The sequence below is a fragment of the Convolutriloba macropyga genome, chromosome 1 (assembly GCF_964194025.1).
Source record: "Convolutriloba macropyga chromosome 1, txConMacr16.3, whole genome shotgun sequence".
Lineage (NCBI taxonomy): Eukaryota > Metazoa > Xenacoelomorpha > Acoela > Convolutidae > Convolutriloba > Convolutriloba macropyga.
This window is the reverse complement of record NC_134468.1, coordinates 13,287,576-13,314,051: the sequence shown is the minus strand read 5'-3', so window position 1 is coordinate 13,314,051 and position 26,476 is coordinate 13,287,576. Positions and strand designations below refer to the sequence as shown.

Genomic DNA, 26,476 nt, shown 5'->3' with positions numbered 1-26,476 from the left:
CAAAAAGAAAATTAATTTAGTAAATCAAATTTAAAAATTCCTTAAAATCTTGAAAGTACTGTCACTCAGTTCTTTAAATTGATATATTACTGCAAAGAACAGTTGCTGATATTAAAAATGAACAGAACTAGATACATTATAAAATTTTGAAAATGAAAAATCAAAATCATTAGCGAATAAAAATAATAATGATTTCTCTGAGCCAAAAATCATCTGATGTAAATCCTATATTGCTGGGGAAAAAAGCAAAAGAAGCAAATGGCAAAGCTCGTCGTTTTCGATGCTAAAAATATTATTTGAGACAAACAATTGTAATTTGATCATCTGAGTTTATTTTACTAAAGAACTGGCATCTCCAAATGAATTCAGTGAATTAAAAAAGAGAAAAAAAAAGAGATTGTAAATTTTTGGTAATGTCGAATCAGATAGCCTCTTCGTGGCAAATTTTTGCATAAGATAATTTTTGTTCTGCTGCTAATTTATTGACAGAAAAAATAGCTCTTGTAGAATGAAACTAATATAAATTTATTCCTAAAATGTCCAATTTCTGTTTAATTTGGTATGTTTTTGTTCTTACCCCAGTGAGGATAACTTTGTCATGTAAATTCCTCTGTGCCTCAATGGCCGCATCCCGCGTGAAGTAAGTCACAAACCCACAACCTAAACACACTCCCGACATACTTATCTTGTTCCTAACACTACGGCACATTCCGTAATAAGTCAGAGTATAATTCAGGTCACATTTTGCACTGAATTTGTCTGATTCAGAACAAACTCAGGGATTCATTCTGAGTTATCTTCTGATTCGGAAGAATACTGTTTATCTTCTGTGAATTTTGCTCTGATTCAGAAAAATTCAAAAATCACTTCACAGTTGGTCCTGCATTCCTGCTGAATCAGTACTAAAACTTGGAATTTCAATGAAACTGTTCTGAATCAGTACTGATTGTCGCTGAAACTTGAGTACAGGATGTCTGGCATAGTACAAGAATTGGCAAGTCTAATTACGCTAAAAACCATCAAGTGAACAAAATTCCTATTACAATTCATTCAAAGTTTGCCATTATTGATTGACAACATCCGAATTCATCAGCTACGATCCTTTTAATGAAACTTTAGTAATCCAAAGTTTTCCTACTCGGGTTGGGTAAAAATAAAAAAGTAACCTGAGACCTGAAAATTGTACTCAGGTAAATGTAAGGCTAACTAAATTATATAAAGACGCATGATTGTTTGTTTCCAATTTTGCACTGTTGTGAAATCCAAGAACTCGAAAAATAAACAATTAAATTTTTTCACAATTTATTTCAAGTTGAGAGAACACAGAACCTCTAACTTCGATTTGCAATATACTTAATTTCTAATTTTAAGTTTTGCATTTTATTTAAATTTACACTTTAATTTTGACTTTTAAAATCTTATCCCGTTCATAGCAATCGGTTGCTATGTACATAATGACGAATTTGAGAATATTCAATCAAACTACTAAAATAACTTTTAATAGTCAGATGACAGTTTACCCAATTCCATTATACCCAATGCCATTATGACCAATGCCACTATACCAAATGCCATTATACCCAATGCCATTATAACCAAGGCTATTTTGCCCACTACCATTATACTCAGTGCCATTATACCCAATGTCATTATACCAAAGACCATTATACCCCATGCCATTACTATCAATGCCATTTTAACCGATGACACGATACCTAATTCCTTTTTTTTTTCAATTGCCTTATAACCAATTCCCTTATAGCCAATACCATTATATACAATGCCATTATTTCCAATGCTCTCATACTCAATGACATTAAAACTAATTTAATAATACCTAATACCATTATATACATTGCCATTATACCCTATTCCATAATAAACAATGCCATTAAAACAAGGCCATTATACCCAATGATATTATACTCGGTGACATTAAACCCAATTCCGCTATAACCCAAGCCATTTTAACCAATGCTATTATAACCGACGCCAATATACCCGATGTCATTATACTCAAAGCCATTATACCCGATGCCAGCATACTCAATGCTATTATACAAAATACCTTTTAAACCCAATACCAATATACCCAAAACCATAGAACCTAATGCAATTACAGACAAAGCTATTATACCCAATGCCAATATACCCAATTACATTATACCCAATGCCATTATATGCCATGCCACTTACCCAATGCCAATATACTCAACGTTATTATACCCAATTCCATTAGAGCCAACAGCATTGTAACCGATGCCATTATACCCAATTCCAATATACCCGATGCCTATATACCCAATTCCATTATACTCAACGCCATTATACTCAGTTCCATTATGCCCAATTCCATGATATCGGTTGCAATTATACGCAATGCCATTATACCACTTGCCATCATACCCAATTCCATTGTGGCAATGCCATTATATACGATGCCTTTTTAACCAATGCCAATTTGTACAATGCCATTATTCCCAATGCCATTTTATCCGATGCCATTATACTAAATGTTTTTATACTCAATGCAATTATACCCAATTCCATTATATCAATGCAATTATACCCGATGCCATTTTACCAATGCCATTATAACCCAGGCCATTATACCCGATGTCAATATACCCAATGCCTTTATACCCAATGCACTTCGATCTTTCCGTCCAAAAATATTATTACAAATTAACTGTCGCTAATACAAGGATGATTTAGCATGCATAAGCGGGATGTTGAAAATGGAAGTTACTTTTTCAAAGCAAATCGAAAAATTTTTATCTCTAATCTCTAATCTCAAATCTCTAATCTCAAATCTCTAATCGGTCAAGTGAAAGATGTATGTTTATTGTAACCTTTGCTGTCATTTGTGACTTTGTCCCTGAGGATATTGAGTTGATAGATCTCTCCGAACTCTTCCAGATACTCTCTGAAAGTCTCCTCATCCCAACTCTTCGGAATCTGACCCACAAACATCTTAATCGCATCCTTGTCTGGCTCTTTCCCATCTAGTAACAGCTCCCCCGTCATTCCGTCTCCAGATCCACTCTGAGTTTTGGAATCAAGTGGAAGTTCCATTCCGCTATTTGAGTGCTCCTTCCACATTCCGCCTTCTTTCGAAGCCAGCTGACCAACTGGGAAGAAACTGGACTTGGATCTGAAATTTTAACAAACTTTTAAAATCTCGGATCTTTTCTTTTATTGTCTCCCTTGCAAATGTGTCAAATGTGACAAATCAGCTTGTGTCTTTTCAGCTTGTACAAGATTCCAATTCGGTAATCATTGGAAACTACTATTAATGATCAGCATGAAAATTAAATTTACCTCAGTCTAGAATAGAATTCTCCTCTCGTTTGGCCGAGCGTTCTTTCTTTTCTTTCACCCGACTCAACATCAGTTTCACTTTCGCTCACGAATGTCTCGGGCGCCCTAATATCAAACACGTTCGAGATCGAGAACCCCAGTGGATCAAACTGACTCGTTTCCGGTTCAAAATGTCCTGAGATCTGAGCGGTCGGGTTTGCGGGTGCGGGTCGCTGGGCTTGAGGTAAAGCTGTCGAGGAACCCTTGTTGATTTGTTTCCGCGACTCATCTTCGTTAAATGAGAACGCAGCATCGTGATGACCAAAAGGCGGTTTCGAGGCTTGTTTATATAAGGATCCGAACGTCGAGGAGCTGCAGTGGTTCTCCGCGTAGTTGCTCTGCCGGCTCTGATGAACTTGTTGATGGCTGTGGGGGGAGGTAGATGAGGGGGAGGGGTGATTGGGGGGAGTTGTGGGGTTGTGTTCACTTGATACACTTCCCCCCAATCTCCGGCTGTTAATCTGATTTGATTCGTGCTGACTGCAGGATGAAAGTGAGGATTCCATTACGCTTCTGATGTTGCTGTCGGGATTTAAAAATAAACAAATCAATAAAAACAAATCAACAACAATGAGGATTTTAAAATTACTCAAAACTTAACATAAAAACGCTAAAAAGCTTATTATATAAACGTTTCGCACGCTAACAAATATATAACTTGATATTATTAAAAATAAGTTCTTAATTTTTTGTTTTTAAATTAAAGAGATAGCAAAAAATCAATTTCTTGAATTAATAATAATAAAAACTTTCATTCAACAAATGAAATTTTGAAGTAATTCCAAGCTTTGCAGGTAGTAGAAAGAGATCATATTAGTTTTAATAACAATATAGCTCTGTTTTTGCATTTACAATATCCAAATTATAAAGAGAGTGTCTTTTTGGTCTCTTGCCGAGCAGTTTCCCTTCCGACTGAAAATGGAGAACAAAAATAGAGACCAGAAAATGATTTTATAAAGACGGCAAAAATTAAATAGAAAACGATAGGAAAAAGTAAGAGAAATATATTCAAAATGTGAAGAGATTTCTCAAATCGGAAGTAAGTAAAAAGCTTTTCACAACGTGAGCTAAAAACTAAGCATTTTTGTAAAAAATTTATTATCACAATGCATATTCTTTCTCAACAATATGTCTTGTCATTTTTTCAGTACACCCCATGCGGGGATAGTGCATAAGTGAGCAAATGTGTTGCCATTGCAAATAATCCCCCATATTTTTCTCTTCCCCAAAATTTACAGTTTTTAAGGTTTTGGCTCACTTGGTTCCAAAAATGGGAGAAAAAAAGAGATCTATTCTGTTTTGCCCCCCCCCCCATGTTTTATGTTGTTATATAGCACGTTTCTATGTAAAAAAACAGCACATGTGCCTGGGGGGCGTAAAAGATATAAGCCCATTAAGCTGGGGAGGGGGGGGGCAAAACAGAACAGATCCGAAAAAAGGTTTAAAAAGCAGTTTTTCCTATTAGAGACCCCTCATGAAATTATAACCCCCCATTTTGGCATGATGGGGGGTATAAGTTATCTAACCACTGAGCTCTGTTGCCGTGATGGGAAACACCCTTAAAAAGTCCGTAAAAGTAAATAAAAAAAACTGATGTAACTAGAAAACGTTGATCGATCTAATTAATAGATAAATTTTCTCTAATTTTTAAAGAAGTGGTAGAAGGTAATCTAACTCACCTGTTCTGTTTATTTGAACGGTCAAAATAACCCGGGCTGTTTTCACATGAATTATCGTCACCTCCAGAATTTGGAGGAAAACTATAATTAAAGAATCCGTCCATAAACATTCTCTGTACGAGGTCATTTTCAACGTTAGTCGAATCCACGTTAGCAATTTTCACGGATTTCTCTTTTCGAGTGCCCATACTGTTGAAATAAGGCAAGCGATGGCGGGGAGAAGAAGAGGATGAATTAGAAGCTGAAGATGAGAGAGGGTGGGGGGAGGAATCCCCGATTGAGGAATCAAAAGAGATGTCCAAACTGTTCTCGTCACTAACGTCAAAGCCTGGATCTGGGATCTCACGTCCAAGGATCCCGATATCATCACCATCGTTTGGCCAAACCGTTTCTTTATCATTATTGATGTTGTTGAGGTTGTTTCTGTTGCCGAAAAGAGTTTGAAGCATTTCGGATTCGGGGCCTTGCTGGTCAAGATGTGAGAACCCCCCAATTTGCGAGGCACCGGAACCAAAGTAAGCCGAGTTTAAAGTAAACGCAAAGTCCCAGATACTTTCCAAGTTGTTTGGTCTTTCTGAAATCGCTGAACCGTGGGCTTCCAAGTTTGTGTCTGGTGCTTCGGTTCTGTCGAAAAATGGAAATCTTGGATCCAGGGTTGTATTTCCAGGAACGTCGAAGTTAAAATTGAATCGGTGTTGTTCTCCAGATTCATCTGAATCATGGTCAGCATCGTCGTCAAAGTTTTGAGTACCATTGTCAAGTTCTTCGACATGTTTGGTACCAGTTCTCTTTTTCTGAGAATCATCAGTTTGATTTTCGCTGCTCTTGAAAAAGTTTTTTATTGTTTTGATCTCACTGTTACGCAAGTTCAACTTGCTCAGCTTCTTGTCAACAAACTCATAATTATGCGGATGACTATTGTCATCTTTTGTTGAGACGTTATCACTGTTGTCGTTGGAGTGGTCATCTCCAGAACTTGATGACGAAGAGCCAGTCGAGACTGGTGACGCGCAAGATGATTTGGAATCGTTCACATTTTGATCACTGTCATGTTTGGTCGGAGTAGAAAACCACGGCCAACTGATATTTTTCTGGTTATCGCTATTCCAGCAGTTGTCATTGCTTGGCTGGCGGGTCTTTTCTTGATCAGCGCCATTTTTCGTGAATATTTGAGCTTCTCCGATGTTTTGTTCCATCAAGTTGCGATGGATATTCAAATGGTTGTTTCCGATTTTAGGGAGGCAGGGAAAATCATCCATCGTTTTAATTGGTTATCATAACAGACGATGATTATAATGTTAAAATGAAGATGATGAAGTAAATAATTTCGATCCCCAAAGAAGATGAAGGTAGATGAATTGATATTGATCCGTGATTGGTTTCAATTCTTTGCTTCTAAGAACAAAATTTGATTTCACAATCAATAGGTAATAAAAATGAATATCAAAAAATCAGAAAATTATGAGATTCTCAGCGGAGAAAATCATAAATCACAGAGACCTACTGATGAAAGATCATTAGTAAACCACAATAACAACGATTGAAACGTCAACAGTTTTATTCTTATTTTTGTACAAAAAATGTGATCGGAATACTCCTTTATACTACGGTAATAAATGTTGATTTCTTTGAACACCTGGAACCAATTAAGGTGTTTGGACTGTACGAGGCACACCCCATGGTCTGGACATGCACCTTTTGGACATTCAAGGTGCTTTGCAAACGTCCAGCAATTCCAGTAAACTCACAAAGAGAGTCAAACTTGATCCCACCGTTGAATATTGCAACAGTTTAAGGAGGTACTTCAACTAAGCCGCCCTGGTGGGAAATATTAGCCAGACCAGGTACCCAAAACGAAGTCCCAAATGGGTAACAACTGGCAAGTTATCCAAAGATACAAACACGTACCATAACGGACAATAGATCCGGCAATGCCTACTGAGAGAAAGCGAGAAATTACTAGTCGTCTTAAGAGAGTGAGCTAGTGAGTAATAACGTGCGTATGGGCAACTTCGAAACCATAGTTCAAATTATAGGTAAAATTTATACCCCCTTTTGCGCAACCTCATTTTTGAACTTTGCACGAATCAAAACCCAACTTAATTCTGTTAATTCGTCTCTGAAACCCTACAAGAAACCCCTTTATTCCGTCAACGTTTTACAAAACGCGATATGGCATATTTAACACCTGTACACGCGCGCAACAACGTAACAACCCCCCAAAAGCGGGGAGTGAGAGGGGGGTAACGTGTCTAAATGTTTGTGCGCACAATATGTTTACGTCATTCGAAGTGCGTAGGTTGTAATTTTGGGACCTTATTTTTGGCCGCTTTCTCTCTTTCTTTAGTTAAAAGGGGTCTCTAGTTAAGGGGCTTAGTTATAACTAGTAAGTTAGAAGAATAACTTCCCCATATGGGTGAGCTGTAACGATTAGAAGAAAAAGTGGGACTTCTAGAACTGAATTTATATACTTTTGGCCAGTTTGTTCAAGCACAGGTAAAATACTGAGGCAATTATATACACTTAAAGCGCTCCAATACACGCAAGGCATACATACTTACAGAAATAATGGCAATACTTGTGTAGTTTAAGTTGTCCAAAAACAAACATTCGATAAAGCCCTGTTTGATTAGCCAGCCAGGTAAACTGGCAGTCAATTGGAAAGTTACAAGCGCCCACAAAAGGGGCGGAACTTGAAACGTTACCACCAAAACCACCATTACTCCAGAATTAACTGATCAAAGTGCAAACAAGCGTGTAAGAAAGAAACGAAAAGAGAAAAGAAAGGCTGGGAGAGATTTGTACATATTGTAAGAGCAAGAATTAACAAATCCAGTTATGACAAAACCAACAGTTTTTGAGCCAAAAGTGTCCAAATGCATGCCCTGGTTGGTCAAGGTTGGGGCATGAGCGGTGAAAATCTCAAATTACTTAAAAATTGCAGCGAATGCCGATTTTGTTAATTTTGTAAATTTTGCTGTTTTAACGAATGAATGCGACGAAGAAAGTTTTCACAGGTAAATACTGCAATTCTAGCAAAACTTTATTGTAAATTATACCAAAATTGTTTTTGGTCGAAATTTTTGTATTAAGATATGTAGTATATTGTGGTGATTGCAGTGAATATAATTTAACTTTCAAGAGAGTAAACTGGATTTCCCACAAAATTTTATCGCTGAATTCACCGCAAATATTACAAAATTTTAGAAATCTTTTTTGTCAAAATCGATTTAGGCAGTGAATTGCAGTGAATTTCTCGAAAAAAATCACTGCAATCCTTTTGCATGCTGATTTTTTCATCGAAATTGTTGAAAAATATGATTGCTTGCAATTATAATTTCAAAAAAAAGGAGCTAAAGGGTGACTTTATGTTGCAAAAAGACGTTCGAAAAAATTTTAGTGTGTCTAAACAGCCATGAAAGTAGTTCAACAGTATTTTTACTAGGCAAACTGGCTAAGCTCAAAAAAAGTTCTCAGTGACTCGTTGTTTGTCCTTTCCAGCTGTAAACAATGTTGTTTTGCCATTGTATTGTTTTATAAGTATTAGATGGATTCATAAAATCTTCTTCTTCTACTTGCAAAAAAATGTCGTTGTAATTGTAATATTTTGAATGAAGAACTATTGATGATCCCAAAGTAGAGCAAAATTGATCACTTAGTATTTAACAAGAGACACAGTAACGGTATTGGTAAGAGGAAAAAATGAGAAAACAATTGTGCCTAAATAAAAAGTACAATTTTTCCTATTTTTGACTCTGTAATCCTACATTTATTAGAAGGAAAATAGCCGATAAGACCGGATCCTTTTTTTCAAAAGGACAACGAAACATATATCTTTACTTTATTTGCACGAATTAGTAAATTAATATGAACCTTAACTGTTCATATTAAATGTTGTATATAAATCAACAATTTTATCAAATGATCACTTTATCCTAGATGCTCAACGCTATTCAATTCCTTTCAAAATATTTTTTTGCTTTTTTTGTTTTCTCAGTTGGTATTCTTTGAAATATTGTAAAAAATGTTTTAGGCATCTTGGTCCGCTACCTTTTTTTTCCAGTTCATTAGTTAAAGAACTTTTTAGTCAATTAAAATCAAGTGAGACATGTGAACCACAATTGTATAAAACCTCATATGAAAATTTTTCATTTGTATTATGTTTGCTAGTATAACCAATTGCCAATTGGTTCAAATCGACCCACATAGAAAAACTGATTTTTAAAGGTTTTTTTTAACTCAATCTGTCGTCCTACGTTTTTTTTTCACTAGAAGTTTTAGTGGGTGCTTCACATCGTCATAAACTTTGTTTGTTCAGATGAAGAATAATTAATTAGTCTGAAAATTATTATCCGTTTCATTTTTAAATTTGGCGTGAAAACTAGAAAACGAATTGGAAATTTTTTTATGTTTTTTCTTATCCTTTAAGATTGAAGCCGAAGCTCAGATGACTTTAATAGATGGAATTACATTAAAATTTTGATTGATATGCAATATCGGTATGTTGTTTCGTCGAATAACATTTTAATCCTTGAAAATTTTTTGCCATTTTGAAAGTTTGGGAGTTTTAGTCAAAATGTATCAATTTTTATGAAATATATTTTGTTTGGCGATTGCAATAAAAAACAATCTAAATAAATTTTTGATTTGGTTGAGAGTTAAACTTTGAAAGTAGCTGAACCTCATTACTAACGGTTTATCCGTCCTGATGTCTGAAATTTCAAACTGCAGAAAGCAAATTTAGTAGTGGACTGACGAAATGGTTTGAAATACTGCTCAAAGACTTACTACCACAAACAGAACTTACAGACCTGGTTATAGCGCATCATAGCTAATAATAAATGCTAACCAGGTTATTATAACTGTCTCTTTTGGCCAATGTTTGCACGTGACATAATTCGGAACACTTTCATTGACTGTGAACTTGAACTTAAATGGTGCAGCTGTTTATTCATGTCAAATAGGTTTTTAGAAAATATTTGTGCTTAAAACCCCTTTAATTAACCCCCACGCACCAACCGACCCTGTCTCACTTTATTTTAAAATGCATTTGAAACATTTCAAGTTCACTTATGTTCACGTTTAAGTCAGTTTAAAGGCTCATTTGTATTTTTTTCTGTATTTAGTACTTTTTCCTTTGATTATTTGTAGTCTGGCATGAAAAAAATGAATCGAATACAATCATTTTTATCTAATGTTTTTTTTTACTTCTATAGTGTTATGTATTATAGTTGCAATTTCTAACCGCTAATGTCATCAGGCTATATGAACTATTATCAGTGCAAAAATGCCCATTAGTTTGTTCACACTTGGATATGAAACCAGAAATTTTCTTCATGATCAAAACGAAACAGATCCTTAGATTTTTCCAATAAATACTCCTCAAAAAATTATAAAATTTTCCCCCTATTATGTGAATTATGTTCACAATAGCTTCTGATGTTGTACCAAAAAATTTAAGGAAATGAAAACTAACCTTTAAATCTGACGTACTTCACCTTACGAGTAAAAAAAAACAAAGCAGTTGCAAAAAGATTGAAACTAAAGTATTCACGATTCTATAAATGCATTAAATTGATCTTTTAAAGACTTTATAGCACTTGTACACGAACCGTGACACTGAGTTCAATAATTACACAAAAATTTAACAATCACGTTCAAACTTATTACGTTAAAATAGCTCTCATGCAGATATAAGAAGCTGTTGATGAAAAATGAGTTGTACTTTTTTATAACAAAGTTCATTGCAGTTCTCTTTTTCTATCAGCGCCGAACCACAATCAGAGCAAAAATTGTGAAAAAATTGAACAGTTTGGCTGATTTAAGTAATATGTTAGCATGCCTGAGAAAAGTTTTCAACAATTTATTCTCTTAACGAGGACGCTTGATTATCGTCAATTAAAAAAAATCCACGCATCAAAAGCTCAAAGTGGAGGCTGGTCAAGAGCGTACTTATAAAATGCACCTTCTGGTCATAATGGGAGAAAAAAAGAACATTCGCAAAAGTATGAAAATGGAAAGGTGGAACAAATTCGACAAAACAATCGGGTAATTGTGATTAAGAATAAAATTTAATGATGTAAATCTATTATAAAACTATGAAAAGAAACCAGAAATCCCCTTAATTGCCTATTATCTTCATGTCATCTGGCTCTACAATTGGAAAAAAAAGAAAAATGGACAGTCAAACTGACAATAGTCAATAATTACTCTTTAAAACAAAAGGATTGTCTTTCCATGGAAACTAACAACTTACATAGCTGCAACAAAAAAAACTTTCCCAGCTGTGACCAAAAGATCTTGACAGTAATGGAGGTTTCTACGCATAAAACAAAATTTTATATCCCAATTTATTTAAACTCCAAACTAACAAAGATTCTTAAAAAGGTCAGAAGCACGCTTTGATCAAATCTGGCTGATATGATTCTCTTTTGCTCCAAAAATTTCTTGTTAGGAATCGCATGTTCGAAAACAATCAAATATCTCGACGATGGTCATTTGACAGAAATAATTAGTTCCTCTTTGATTGCAGAACGTTTTATGTTCCCAACCTTTTTATTTAACTTTCAGATTGAAGTTAAAGTGTTTTCAAACAACACATATGTTTTGTGTTTCTAAATCACAAAAAAAGCAGTTTTTATTTTTCTATCGAAAAAAGAGTGACCTTTTTCCTCAAGTTTCACTGTCCAGCTCGCTAAACAAAAATGTAACTGAGATCAGAACAAAGCACTCTGTAACCTCATAACACCATTTGCACTGGAGATATAAACATATAAGAAAAAAACTAAAATTAAGTTCAACGTCGAATAAAATGTTGAGATTATTTTCAGTTAAATTCAAACTTTTAGATTCAATCAAAATCTATGACTCGAAATAATCTATGACTCTTCAGCATCTGCTAGGAGCTTAGTTTTTGTAGTTTTGTGAAATTTCAAATTTTTAGGTGGATCAATGTATGGTGTTATTCATTTTTATACAAATAAGTGCTTAAAACTGCACGTTTGCATCTACGTTAAATTAAAACTAAATTTCCAAGTTTTGTCTGTAAATCTTTCATAATGATCATTATAAAAAATTTCCTGAAAAATTGGAAATTTATATTCAACTTAACATAGATCAAAATTGCAGTTTTCGGTTTATATTTTTATAAAATTGAATATCAGCATACATTAGTCAATCAAAAAGTGTTTTTTTCTAAACATTTGAATTTTTTAAACAAATTTTAACCCTCAGTCAGATTGTAATTTGATAGATACAAATTAATCTAAAACAGTTGTGAAAAAGTGAAAAGGCTAGTCTTTACTATACTCTTTCCGTTAGGCTAGAATTTGTTTTAATTACAATGAAATATAAAAACTAAGTTCCTAGCATACACTGGAGAGATTTATATTATTTCCGTTGATTCGTTTTGAATCTAATAGTTTGAAATTAACCGAAAATCATTTTGACCTTTTATTCCATGTGATACCTATATTAATATTTTTATTGTTTTTTTATATTTCCAGTGCAAAGGGTGTTTTGAGGTTCCTGAGTGCTTTCTTCTGATTTCAGCTGCATATTTTTTCTTAGGTGGACAGTGAAACTAGAAGGAAAAATTTGTGTTTTGAAAACAATTTCACTTCAGTCTGTAAATTAAAGAAAAACGTTGGGAAGATAAAATATTCTGCAATCAAAAGGAACTAATTTCTGTCCAATGATTATCGTCAACATTTTTGATTGGTTTCGAACATGCGATTGCTAACAAAAAATTTTTGGAGCAAAATAGAATCATATCAACCAGTTTTATCAAAGCGTTTTTCTGACATACTTTAGAAATTTTGTCTCTTTGGAATTTAACTAAATTGGGGCTTAAAGATTTTTAAACAATTTTTATGCCAATGTTTTTGTTTTAATCGAACGCAACAAAAGAATTTGTAAAAAAAAACTGGTTACCAATTTTTTTTCAACTAATGAATCATTTACCAGCTTGAAAATTTTTCCAAACACGATTAAATTTTGCCATTCAACCAAATTTTCAGTCATTTATGTTTGAGGTTTTTGTTTTGCCCAAAAATAGGAGAAAAAAATTGAAGCCTTATGTTTGTTCAGCAACTGGAGATATATTTCTAAGGCTTGCTGTTTTACACCAAGTTTATGTCCTAAAATAACTTTGGAGTTTTATCCCTCCTTGTGTTCTGGATTTGGAAAGTTTTGAAAATGGTCTCACAATTGGACACAAAAATTCGGTTTCTTGTGGAAAACTAATTATTGTCCTTAAAAAACTTAGTTTTCTGAGTTGAATGACCACGGATCAACGCCAGAAAAAATTAAGAATTTCAACGCAAAATTTTTTTGTGCTCGTTTCTTCACCTTTAATCCAGTTATTATCAGTGTGTGTTCAAACAATTCTTGTTCAAAAGTTTTTTGTCAGCAAAAAAATCGAACTCGATTGTTCATTTCAATCAGTATTTTCATATGGCAAGTATATATCATCTATTCTCAAATTTGAGGATTTTGGCTACACCGTTTGGATAACGGTAAAAATAAGGATAAAGAATAAAGAATAACAGAAGCGAATTGGACCGGTAATGCGTGTCGGCGCACAATTTTACAAAACAGCAAAGACAAAATGATAGTGCGATTACAAGTCATGAACTAAATTTTCAAAAACTCAGCAAACTCAAAACCTAAAACTTGAAGTGAAGGAAGCATTCGCGCAGTCGTTTAAAAAAGCAAACAACGGTTTACAAAAAAACTTAAAAGTCTATTTCCAAATTCCGTACAAAATTTGAGTAAGAATTCCTTAAATCCAATAAAAATTTGCATGATGCAATGTCAGAAGACTACACCAAAAAGTGTATCTAAAACTATCTTCACAACGGGCGTTGAAATCATTGAAAAACACTATTAAAATCTGAACTATTTTACGCCACAAAATCTTACATATTGCAAAGCATATAACTGAAGGTATAAACTTTTATAGTCATCACCTTACAGCATGCAGCCCACAACTAAATTTCACATTTTGTGTAAACGAATGGAGTAAAGGGCCGAAAAACAGTTGGCTACAAACTATAGCCATTGAATAGATTAAATGTTTTTCAGTTGAAAAGTCGTTGAAAGCTCTCGTTACTGAGATTGCTAACTTTAAAATGGATTTCTGACTTGTTGTCGAACCATTTCTCTCATGTTCAAAAATTTTGTCAATGTCAGTAAAAGGTGTGGATTGAAAGCACTAAAAAGAGTAAATAGATATGAATTGAAATACCACAAGGAGGCTTAGTGACAGAAAAACCAAAAAAAAGTGCAAAACAAAGATAAATTACTCTTATATCTCAAAAGGTTTTTAAAGCTTAGTTCTTAAAGTTAAACACAAAAGAATACACTAAGCGTGAAAACTATACAAATAGTGTTCTACTTTTATTGTTTCCTCATTCTTTATGACAAAAATTGTATTGTAAGATGTCAAGAAAGTATCTAAATTGGTACCAAGAAAGCCGAGAAGTATTAAAAGGCCAGTGATGAGCTTTTAATTCATTGGGCTTGAATGTTCCTCAAAACTATTTACAATACTTTTTCAACATTTAATTAGTTCTTCTTTGCTTCCACTTTTCTATGTATTTGCAAATAAAAGTAACTGTATAGAGTAAAACAAAAAATATTATTTCTTTCAATATGCCTGTTAAATTTCGTAAATGTCTCCCAATTTCCTGCAAACCAAAACGTTTAAAATGCACCTTTGTAAACTGATTTTGTAGTGCAAAATTTTTTACAGAAAACAAAAATTTTGACGGAAGCCAAAAAGAAATATTTATTAAAAATTTTTTGGCACATTATTATAAATAGTTTTAATGGGTGTGCCATCATACAGGCTCTGTTATCAATAGTTTAGCCACCACTGATCAAATTTGGACATTTTTATCACACTGCACATTTTTAAAGCAATCTTTTTGTTGTTAATGTCTGAGAAGTAAAAAAAATTGAAAAATGTTAATAATTTTAAACCTAAATATCTCGAAAAGTTGAAAAATTCAAAATAACTCCTCGGCAATCGATTTATTATTTCAAGGGCTTTTTAAAGATACCACTTTTTTTCTCTCTGCAAACAATATTGATCAGCCAAAATTGATGCAAAAAAGTAGAGATAGTACAAAGTTCCTAGCCCCAATTTAGTTTGGAATTTTTTTTTTGGGGGGGGGGGGGAATGAGCTACCCATCAGAGAAAAAATTGACCATTTTGAAAGACAAAGTTACTTTTTTTGAAGAGCATTACTTACTGGTTGGCTTCCTACTCAAATTAAAGTTGGAATGAGGTTTTCAAATTCAGTATTATTTTTTTAAAAGTTAGTAGTAAGGCAACACGACAAATAATATGTGAATTTAAGTTGAGAGCTATTGAAACAAGCAATTCAACCCAAAATTGAATGTAACAATTAGTTTTCAGGTAACATCACATATTTCAACTGAATTTGTAGAGAAGCAAACGTTGACAAAAAAGAGAATAATAAAAACCACAAACTGAAGTCCTGCTATTAGAGTACTATTTTTAAATGTTATCAGCAAAACTTTTGCAACAAAATTGATCTTCTAATCTTACTATAAGTACTTGAAGCCATATATGGTGTTTTTAACCGCTCACTTAGTTCACACCGAGTTGAGGTTTTCATTGATAAAAATATTTGAGCTTTTGTTTTTGAATAGTAAATCAATTTGACACGTCAACCATAATAAGTTACTATAAAAGTTAGCAATAGAGCAATTATTTGCTCACGTCATTCTGTTTTTGCACATTTTTGCACTTCGAAGTTGGTCACGTGTTTTTAAACAGTCTCAAAAGCTCTGCAAACAATGAAAACACCGAAGAATCTATAAGCTTAAAGCGCATTGGCTTAATTTTCAAAAGATTTATCTTATGAATAGTTTGAGCTTCAAAACTGAAACAAACTGCAACGTTGCAAAAATGGGATACATAAATTAGTGACAAAATTATTATAAAAGAATACGTATATAATTTTCCTCTATCCTATATGGTAGGCCGAGCTTGATAAAAAAAGAAAACTGCAGATGTCAGGCTAAAAGTTTTTGCATCATAGGCGGGAAGTGAATTATGTTAAATTACATGCCTTTTAGCCAAAATAACGTGTTGTGCACAGAAAAACCGCTGTAACTATATTTTCAGTGAACAATATCTGAGCTCGTTTTCTTTCGTTTGCTTCCTTTGACACGATAGAAGCTAAGGTTGAACTAAATCGGAGCAAAAACTTTTAAGAGTAAATAGAGCTGTTCCAAAATAATTGTTCGGACGAAACACTCAGTCAAAGTTTTGGAAAAAAAGAAAAACTGTTAGAGAATATTGTAAAAACGATAACAAAAAACGCATTTCTTTCATGCTTTTTTTTAAAACAACACATTCTGATCTATTCAGCATCATTGAGTACTCCAAGACTTACTGTAACACTGAAAACGAGACCACAGTTTATATGAAGATAAAGTCTCAACTGGAAAATTGCATAAACTTGTAGCGCGTGAACTACTGTTGCGCATAATTATGATAGCGTGAACTATGGTTCCGTGAAAAAAAAAATCTTGATAAAAAGCATACACCAGACTAAAAATTTCAGGAAAAAAAACAAAGTTTTCAAAATTTTTCTCTAATTTATTCTCCAAAAAACCTCGGTGGTCTTTTTTACATTGATCCATTCCAAGACAGAACGATACTTCTTACTGCTAAGTCGCTCTGATCTCTCTCGCTATTGTTCTTAGAAATGCCTCAAGCTTATCTATATTTGGTTGTTGCCAAAATGACCATCTATTCTCAACTTGTTAACAACATCCATGAACCACGTTTGAAAGCTCTTTAGGCTGTCCATACAGAGAACCTTATGTTAAAATCCAAGCCAATGATCTCTTGTTCATGATCAAATGATCAAACGAGGACAAAAAATGTCAAACTTCGACCAAATTACTGCTTGAACATGTCAAATTAGTCAACAAGAAAAATACAGTTCAAGAAACTTTATAAAACTTTGTGAATTTTTGTAAAACATGAAAAAATGAAAACCTGCTCTTTCTCAACAACAGTGACCTTTTACACTAAGCATGTAACTTCTTTCAAATTTTTCTAGACCTTAACTGGAAAAAGCATGTCATTATCTTGATGTTTTAGAAGTCTTCAGATTCAGCTGTATTGGATAAATTTTTGTTTGTTTTTTCCCCAAAAATTCGATTTATAATCGAGATCATATGTTTATACGTTTGCTCAGAGAGCCGAAAAAATCCAATGAATGGGCGACCGGTTAGTATCCATGAACAATTATCAAACAAACAGAAATCAAAAACCTTAACAAGGCGGCTCGGTAGTGTGCGATCGCCCATAAGGTTCCGACCCCGGTCATCCATAATTTTGGCATAATTGTCTACCAAATGAGGAACAGATGGAAAAACACAAAAAATTCAAGTAATTTAAAAAAACTGGTGTATGAACGAAAACATAGCCTCCAAAGCAAATAACTCAGTGGAGTAAAAATTGATGCATTAGATTGATGAGATATGCCAATATTATGGAAGCGAGCGAAGACGAACGGCAAAATCAAACGACATCAACAAACATTAATTACATCAAAAAATTTATGTCCGTTTTAAAAAACAGAACTTAATAACAAAGTCAAAATAGAGTCAGATAAAACTAAAATTAAACAAAACAACCTGTAGTTCACCAGAAAAAATGGTTATTCACCAGTTCATAATAAAGCTTGGTAACAATTAGACAAAAAAGAACAAAACTTTAAAGTTCGCTGAATTTTTTTTTGAAAAAAACAATTAATTTCAAAGTAATGAAACCATTAGGAATCAACTGAAATGTCCCATAGGTTTACAATTACCAATGCTTCTATAGAAAGGAATTAAGAACGCTTGGTACTCAATTTTTTATGCAGTTACAAAAAGAACAACAAATAGACAACAAACTAAAATCAAATAAAACTTGCCAGAAAATGCTTTGGAAGCCGTAAAGCCATACTTTGGCCCCCAAAACATTTTCGATTGCACCTTCGTCGAACACCGTATGTTATGTGGCCACTCATTAATGAAAATAAGCAAGAGTTAGACAAAAAAGAAAAAAAATGCAAAATTACGTAATACTTGTTTTTTTTTTCGAAAAAAAATTATTTCCAGAGACATAAAAGCCATTAATTACAAAATGAAAGATTTGAACAGGTTCATCCATTCTTCCCAAGGGAGCCCTTGAGATCTGCAATTATCCAGAATATGTCTTACGTCTACAAAAAAAACGTCAAATATGACAAAAATCAAATATCCATTTACTTTTTTTGTGAAAAACCCGTGAGGAAGCCAGTAAAGTCATAACGAATTCTCTTAAAATATTAGATTTTGTGAGACCTATCCCTTTTGACTTCTTGCCTTGACAAAATAATGCCATCTTTAACCTCTAATTAACGAGACCAGGTAAAAACAGACAATAAAAGGACCAAAATTGCGAAGTTGAAAGGTTTTTTTTTTCATTTTGGAAAACAATTGTTTTCAAAGTCATGAAAGCCATTATCTATCTTCTAATATCAGAACATAGGCTCATCTACTCTTCCAGTAAAAGCCAATCAAACCGGGTCATTGTACAGGAAATTAAATGCGACTAAAAAGACAAAGTAGAAACGACAGTTAGACAAAATTAAAAAATTCAATTAAATTCTTCGAGAAAGTACTGTCGAAGTGGTAAAGAACCACGATCTATATCTTTAAAGATCTAAATATTACCAATTGTGCGTTATTTTGAACGCGAAAATGTGATATATGAACTGACAATACCGTGATAATTTGACAAAACTAGAAAGCATGAAAAATGGGCAAATACCTAAAAATTAAAAACAAATTCTGAAATCTAGTAGTATCAAAGGCATAACTTAAGGGCATAACACCATAACTTAATGCGTAAAACCACAATAAACACTAAATTTGAATTCAGCAGAAAGAAGGAGCACTCTTTGATTGCTGACACTAAGCTACCAATTGACCAAATTAAGAGTATCAAAGGCATAACACCATAACTTAAGGCGTAAAACCGCAATAAAGACTAAATTTGAATTCAGCAGAAAAAAGGAGCACTCTTTGATTGCTGACACTAAGCTACAAATTGACCAAATTAAGAGAAAAATGGAGGCAAATTTCAATCAGCCATTTTTTATTTAAAAATCAAACTTTTTAAAAGTCAAAACGAACATAAGCTTTCAAGCAATCAACTAGATAAATAAATTCAAGCCAACTTGGAAACCAATAGGACTAATCACTAGTGAGCTTTGATTTAAAATGTTCTGTTATTTAATTAAAACAAAAAAAGTTCAATTTTTTTTCATAAAAAACCGACTGACGACAATCCAAATTGTTTTTGGATCGTAACGGTCCAAGAATGGTACAGAACTAGTCCTGCTAATGTTGATTGCCCATGAGGAAATTTAATTTTTGGAAAGTCATTGATATAGATATTTTGTTAGTTAAAAAATCAAAAATAAATGCTGCGTTTTTGATAATCAACGAATAAAGTTTGCAAAAATCGGCAAAGTTTTATTTACAGAGCACTCTCAACGGAAGTTGAAGTGGAATTTGTCCCCTTTTCAGTCTATAAAGATTGTGTTAGTGTTGTTTGGTTGTGCACTTCCTGCAAATTTAATCAGAGTGGACTAAAGAAACTTATTTCGTAAAACGTAAAATCAACAACATTTTCTTGAAAAATTTTAATCAATTTTATCAAAATTGGCGAAATTTTAGTCAAAAATTCCGAAAAAAGTGAATGAAATCAACGGAATTCACTCTATTTTGTCGAAAGTTTAAACCTCGATAACTCCCTGTAAAAAACAAAAATCAAAAAAATCTTTTTAATTCCATATTCTACGTTGGACAAGCTTTCTAATGATACCAGTCTCAACTCTCTACGATGAATATATCGATCGGCCAAAATTGACTGAACAAAAAAACCCATTTGAGTATATAGTTTCTCCCCCCCATTGAGAGAATTGAAAAACAAACAAACTTAAAAGATAACCAGAAGCAAACATCCAGTTTATCAGCAAACCTTCTTAACAAGAATTATCATCAATTATGAATTGTCCTCAAAGAGCGGAAAAAAACGTCAAGATTTTTATTGAGTTTAAAGTCGATATGCAATTTGTTAAATAAATAGATGAGTAAAAACATAACTTCTCCTTCTAGAAACTTTGACGAGTCATCCTGGGTTTGAATGATTACTACTGGGTACCAGAATATCAAAAATTCATTACAAAAACGCAGAAAAGAAACAATGGCGGCTGAACCTCAATTTTTGTTAAAGAAGTTACTGATGTAGAAATTATGTATTTCCGGCTTCAAATAGAAAAACTAGTTGAGAAAAGTGTTTGAAAATGGATGGAAACGTACATTATTCGTGCTATAAATAACCCGTCAACAAACAAGTCATTTTCCCGAACCTTGGGAATTTGTGTTAAAAACCATAGAGACTGGTTTCAAAGCCAAACTTTTCGAAATCTCAATTTTTCTTGGTTTCGAAATACAAAATTCCGGGTCAACCAGAATAAAAATGCAAGCATCAAATTGCGTCGATCATGTTAGTAGTTGTTTTTTTAAAACAAAACGCATACGATCCATCAATACCTGACCCTGATGCTTTGTCAATAGAATATAATGTGCAATTGACTTCAATCTCAGTTTCGATACTGATGTGAATAATCTTGTAACGAGACTTTCAAGATCGATTGGGAGGGTGTATCTTGAGCGCCGTAATTTTCCTACAAGTTGTTTGATTAGGTGGTACAATGTTTTTCCAAAACCATTCTTTTATTGTTTCGACCCCTGTTGAGGAGGGGAGGAACTATATACTCAAATGGGTTTTTTTTTGTTCAGACAATTTTGGCCGATCGATATATTCATCGTATAGAGTTGAGACTGGTATCATTAGAAAGCTTCTCCAGCGTAGAATAGGGAATTAAAAAGATTTTTTTTGATTTTCGTTTTTTACAAAGAGTTATCGAGGTTTAAACTTTTGAGAAAATAGAGTGAATTCCGTTGATTTTATTCACATTTTTCGAAAATTTTAAATAAAATTTCGCCAATTTTGCAAAAATTTGATAAAAATTTCAAAGAAAGTGCTGTTGATTTTATGTTTAAAGTCAAAAAATATTGTCATGTATTTTTACTCAATTTTTTATCAAAAATTTTGTCTAAATATTTATAAAAAAAATTCAGACTTCTTCATCAAACAAAGCACGAAATAGGTTTCTTTCAGCTACTTTGATTAAATTTAGAGGAAGTGCACACCCAAACACCACAAACACAATCTTTGTAGACTCAAAATGGGGCTATTTCTACTTCAAATTCCCTTGCGAGTGCTCTGTAATTAAAACTTTGCCATTTTTTGCTAACTTTATGATTATCGAAAACGCAGCATTAATTTTTGGTTTTATAACTAAGAAAATATCTAGACATTAGAAAAATTACGTGTTCTTAATGAACGCACAACATTAGCAGGGCTAGTTTTGAACCAATCTTGGACTGTTACAATCCAAACTAATTCAGATTGTATTCAGTCGGTCTTTTTAATTAAAAAAGTTCGATCTTTTTTGTATTAATTAAATGACAGGACATTTCAAATCAAAGATCACAAGTGATAGGTCCAATTGGTTTCCTAATTAGCTCCAATTTAATTTATCTATTTTGTTGCTTAAAAAGGTATGGTCGTTTTGACTTTAAAATAAAAATGGCTTATTGAAATTTGTCTCCATTTTTCTTTTCATTTGGTCAACTTTTTGCTTAGTATCAGCAATAAAAGAATGCTGCTCCTTTCTACTGATTTCAAATTCAATCTTTGTTGCGGTTTTATGCCATAAGTTATGGTTTTCCGGCTCTGATACTAATAGATTTCTTATTCTTTTATTTTTAGTTATTTGCTCATTTTTCATGTTTTCTTGATTTGTCACATTATCACGTAATCGAAAGTTCATATATCACATTATTGGCGTTCAAAAAAACAGATTTGATAACATTAAATTTAAAGTTCTTAAAGATAGAGATTATGGTTTTTGACGGCTTCGACACTACTTTCTCGAAGAATTTAATTGAATTTTCTAAATTTGTTTTTAACTGTCTTTATATTTTGTTTTTTCTTTATCTTTTTAGTCGTATGAAATGTCCTGAAAAATGGCCCAGTTTCCTTGGCTTTTCATAACAGAATGGATGAGTTGATATTCTGATATTAGAAGACAGCTGATGGCGTTCATAAATTTGAAAACAATTGTTTTCCAAGACAAAAAAATAATTTAACTTCGAAATTTTGTTCCTTTTATTGTCTATTTGTTACCTAGTCTCGTTAGTTGCAGGCAAATATGTCCCTATTGTTGACAAGGGAAAGAGTCAAAAGAGATTGGTGTCACAAAATCTAATATTTTTAAAGAATTCGTTATGAATTTACTGGCTTAGACACGGGTTTTTCACAAAAAATAGAAAACTAATTTTTGATTTTCGTTATTTTTGACCTTCTGTCTGTAAACATAAGACATATACTGGATAATTATAGGTTTTTAGGGCTTCTTTTGGAAGAATAAGCGAATGTAAATAATTATTTCATTTTGTAATTAATGGGTTTCATGTCTTTGGAAATAATTCTTTTTTTTTAAAAAAAAGTATGATTTTATTTTGCAGTTTTTTCTTTTATGTCTGCGTGTTACCTAGTTTCATTAAAAAAAAGGTCGCATCTTACATTATCAGTGTTCAAAGAAGGTGCAATCCAACATGTTTTGAGGGCCAAAGTATGGCTTTACGGTTTCGAAATTGTTTTCTGGCAAGTTCTAATTGATTTTTCGTTTGTTGTCTATTTGTTGTTCTTTATTAACCGCATCAAAAACTGAATACCGACAGTTCATTATTCCTTTCAATAGAAGCATTTGTAATTGTAAACCAAAGGGATATATTAGTTGATTTCTAATGATTTTCATTACTTTGAAATTAATTGCTTTTTTTCAAATAAGCCAACTTTTCAATTTTATTTTATTGTTCTTTATTGTCTAATTGTTATCAAGCCTTAATATGGACTCGTTTCAAATCTTTTCTGGTGAATCTCAAGTCATTTTCAGTTTTATCTGACGCTATTTTGACTTTGTTATTAAGTTTTGTTTTTTAAACCGGACATAAAGTTTTTGATGTAATTAATGTTTGTTGTTATTTTTTGAATTTGCTGTTCGTCTTTACTCGCTTTTCTAATATTGGCCTATCTCATCAATCTAATGCATAATTTTTTTACTCCACTTTTTTTTGCTTTGGAGTCTATTTTTTCATTCATACACCAATTTTTTTTTTTGAAAAATACTATAATTTTTGGGTTTTTCTACCTGTTCCTCATTTGGTAGACAATTATGTCAAAATTATGGATGAGCGGGGTCGAAACCTTATGCGCAATCGCACATTACCGAGCCTCCTTGTTAAGTAAAATTTGAAACAGCTTGGATTCATTCTGACCAAGTCTTGAAAAAGTTTGCTAGAATTTGCTATGGTGTACTCAAGTTGAATGGTGTCGAATTTCATATTTTAGTGGAACAAAGATAAATGTCTACAACAACGTCAGATTCAATTCGAGAATTTTACAATCTAGAGCAGGTACCGTAAACTTTGCAGCAGGAATCTGTTTGAAGATAAATTAAGTTAAGAGGGTTAAGGGTACTTAAGAATCCATCTATTAATATATAAAATGGATATCGCTTAATACAGAAAACTTTTTTGTGCATTTCATTTTGCAAAACAATTTTTCTGAAATACCAAAAATTCCAATTATCAGTTTTAATTTAGCACTAATAGAAATCCTCTCTTCTTACATTTCTTTCGTTTCGATGACAACTCGATCTTTCTCCGAAGATCGAGTTGTCACTATTAATGTTTATTGGGGAAAGATGACAAGAAGGAGGGGGAGGGGATATTCTTTATCTAGTTAAAGATTTGGTAAAATAGTCAATCCCCCATCCCCTATGTGAGGAGGGCGGGCCTGGGAGGTGCAGGGTGTGGTTTTCAGGTTTAACCCGTTAAGGAGAGAGTACAGATTGACAAAACTTTCTCCCAAGCAATGGTACATCGCGTGATATGGAAAATAATAAGTTCAAAAGAGACAAAATGTGATCAACTAACCTCTCGATAGGAGATAAGAAAGTGAGAAAAATTACAAACAAAGGCACATTGAACCAAACACTTTCTAAGCTTCTTTTCAATATTATACTTAACGAAAGCTGAAGCTTTTCAGTTCATGTACTCCACAAGTAAGAGCGTGCAAAATTGAACTGGTAAACTGATTATTAACGAATCTAAACAATATTATATATTGTTAGTTAATTAAAAATTGAGTTAAAAAGTTTTTGAAAAATAGTTCACTAAAACTAGTTTTTTGGCAAGTTGTACGTATATTCTTATGGTCGTATCATAAACATATACACAGTAGATAGTAACGAATACTGCAGCCTTAATTTTGAACTGAAAAATAAGCAAATATGAAAATATGCAATTTTTAAATGCAAATTAAGCGGCCGAATTATTTTAGATGTGCTCAAATTAGGCATAAAACGCTTCGGCAAAACGTACCAATATGGTAAACGACAATATTCATTTTAGCTTATTTTTCTCTCTCGCATTTAAAATACAAAATTGAGGTGTGTAAAAATTGAACTGAATGACAATATCAGCTACGATTGTATTTGTTTTTCAAGATCGTAATCACAAGAAAAAACGAAAACTGTCAATTTGTTTGTCTATTTGTGTGCATTTTGTGCAGAAAGTGAAGAACGTGAACTGAATTATGAGTGAATAAACAATTTGTTTGTCGCGCACTTAGATGCTAATAAGCATAATCTGCCGCCTGTGATTATATGAAAGGTAGTTTGGAAATATCAGAAGTGGCATAATTTTGTTTACTGCTCAAAAAAACGATGTTCCTATTTTTCACTGCCTATTGACATCCGCTGCCCCTAGCGACCGGGTCCCATTTTAGACAACCACCCCACTCCCTCCCCCACCCCCACTCCTTGTCACGAAATGGTGCTGCATATTTTGCTATACAATATGAATAATCCGTAACTAAATATATAATATAAACGTTTACCATGGAATTTTTGTGTTCATAAACCTTTGTTTATTGCTGATTAGCCAAAAACTGCAAACAGGTAGGTTCGTTAGTAGGCTAATGGAATTACCGATACACTTGTCCAAAACACATTAAATTGTTCCCTGCAAATTAAAAAAAATGTTACATTTTCTAAATTATGATCAGTAAGTTAATTTTCAACAAGATTGGTATCTGAATTGTGCAGTAAAATCAAATATTCTCCCGCCATTTTATCTGATAAGTTTATGCAGTTTCTTTCGTATAGTTCAGATTGATTGTTCACTCTCACTGACCCGCTGTCTCTCAGTTTCGACAATGCAAAGACAATTACTTAGGTCAATAATTCTCATTTCATGTTGCAAAACACAATTATTTTTATGTTAAGTGTCTTCAAATCTGATTTTGAGGACGTCTTCAACTGTGCAGACATTCTATTCTAAATGAGAACTGTTCCGCGCAAAACATTTATCAGAAAACTTGGCTAGTCTCTTCAGTGGTCTCCGCCTTCTGCTCCACTTCTCCCCCTCCACGCTCTCATCGATATCACTTTTAATTTCCCCGGGGTGAGGTGGTAGAATAAGATTTGACAAATTTTTGTCGGGGGGTACCCCATCCCAGACGATAAATACACGGACTGGAACAATTTTTGGGACGCACTATTTCGGATCATGATCTTGCATCAACGAATCATATTCACCCAAAGTCTGATATGCACGGCCCGTTTCAAATCATAATCCTTGTTTCTTGCTATCTCGAAATTTATTCGTTCAAACAGCCAGTAGAAAACTATTAACGCATAATGTAGTTCACGGGGAAGATACTGAGTCATTACTGTACAGTGGCAAGGTGCTAACAAACAAATATAGTGCTATGAGAACAGTTGCGTGTCTTCCAAGCTAGTTCTTTTTGTGGTCAGCGCAGCCCCAAATTGCAAACTGGAAATTGTTTGATATAGAACAATAAAACATCATTATACTCAAACGGTAAACGAGCGTTCTCATTAATTCATCAAATCAATTATCCGAAACAACCCTGAGTTGTTGCATAAAATTGTCGACTCTCTCGATAATTTAAATGATAAAGCACCTAAGTTTGGTATTTTACAGGATTCCTTTGCTTTTGAAGAACCCTTCAATGTTTCTTAAGTTTGGGCTTTTCGAAGAACATACCGTTTATGTCATTTACAGATCAATTTATATTCATTTGTGCTAACGATTGCTCATTCAATGTAGAAGTTGAAAAACTATTGGCAAAGTTTGGGCAACTTGAAACTCAATCTAGATTTTAGTTTAATGAAATTAAGTGATACCTGGCTTAT

The 26,476-nt window shown here is 33.1% G+C and overlaps 1 protein-coding gene across 4 annotated transcripts in view; it reads right to left on the bottom strand.

The window, feature by feature from the left end:
* Positions 1-24,277, bottom strand: part of LOC142335215 (uncharacterized) — a 36,018-nt gene extending 11,741 nt beyond the window's left edge. The window contains exons 1-5 of one of the 4 annotated variants that reach the window (XM_075383620.1): positions 24,192-24,277; positions 5,040-6,434; positions 3,322-3,882; positions 2,853-3,154; positions 578-660 (exon numbers count right to left, since the gene is read on the bottom strand). In XM_075383620.1, the coding sequence (XP_075239735.1) occupies positions 578-660; positions 2,853-3,154; positions 3,322-3,882; positions 5,040-6,298 (2,205 nt within the window). In that variant the 5' untranslated portion in view covers positions 6,299-6,434; positions 24,192-24,277. Of the gene's footprint in view, positions 1-577; positions 661-2,852; positions 3,155-3,321; positions 3,883-5,039; positions 6,435-6,675; positions 6,923-10,515; positions 10,631-15,295; positions 15,722-24,191 lie in introns of those variants that run through there. The other 3 variants (XM_075383611.1, XM_075383627.1, XM_075383635.1) reach the window with 3 other exon arrangements.
* Positions 24,278-26,476: the final 2,199 nt, after the last annotated feature.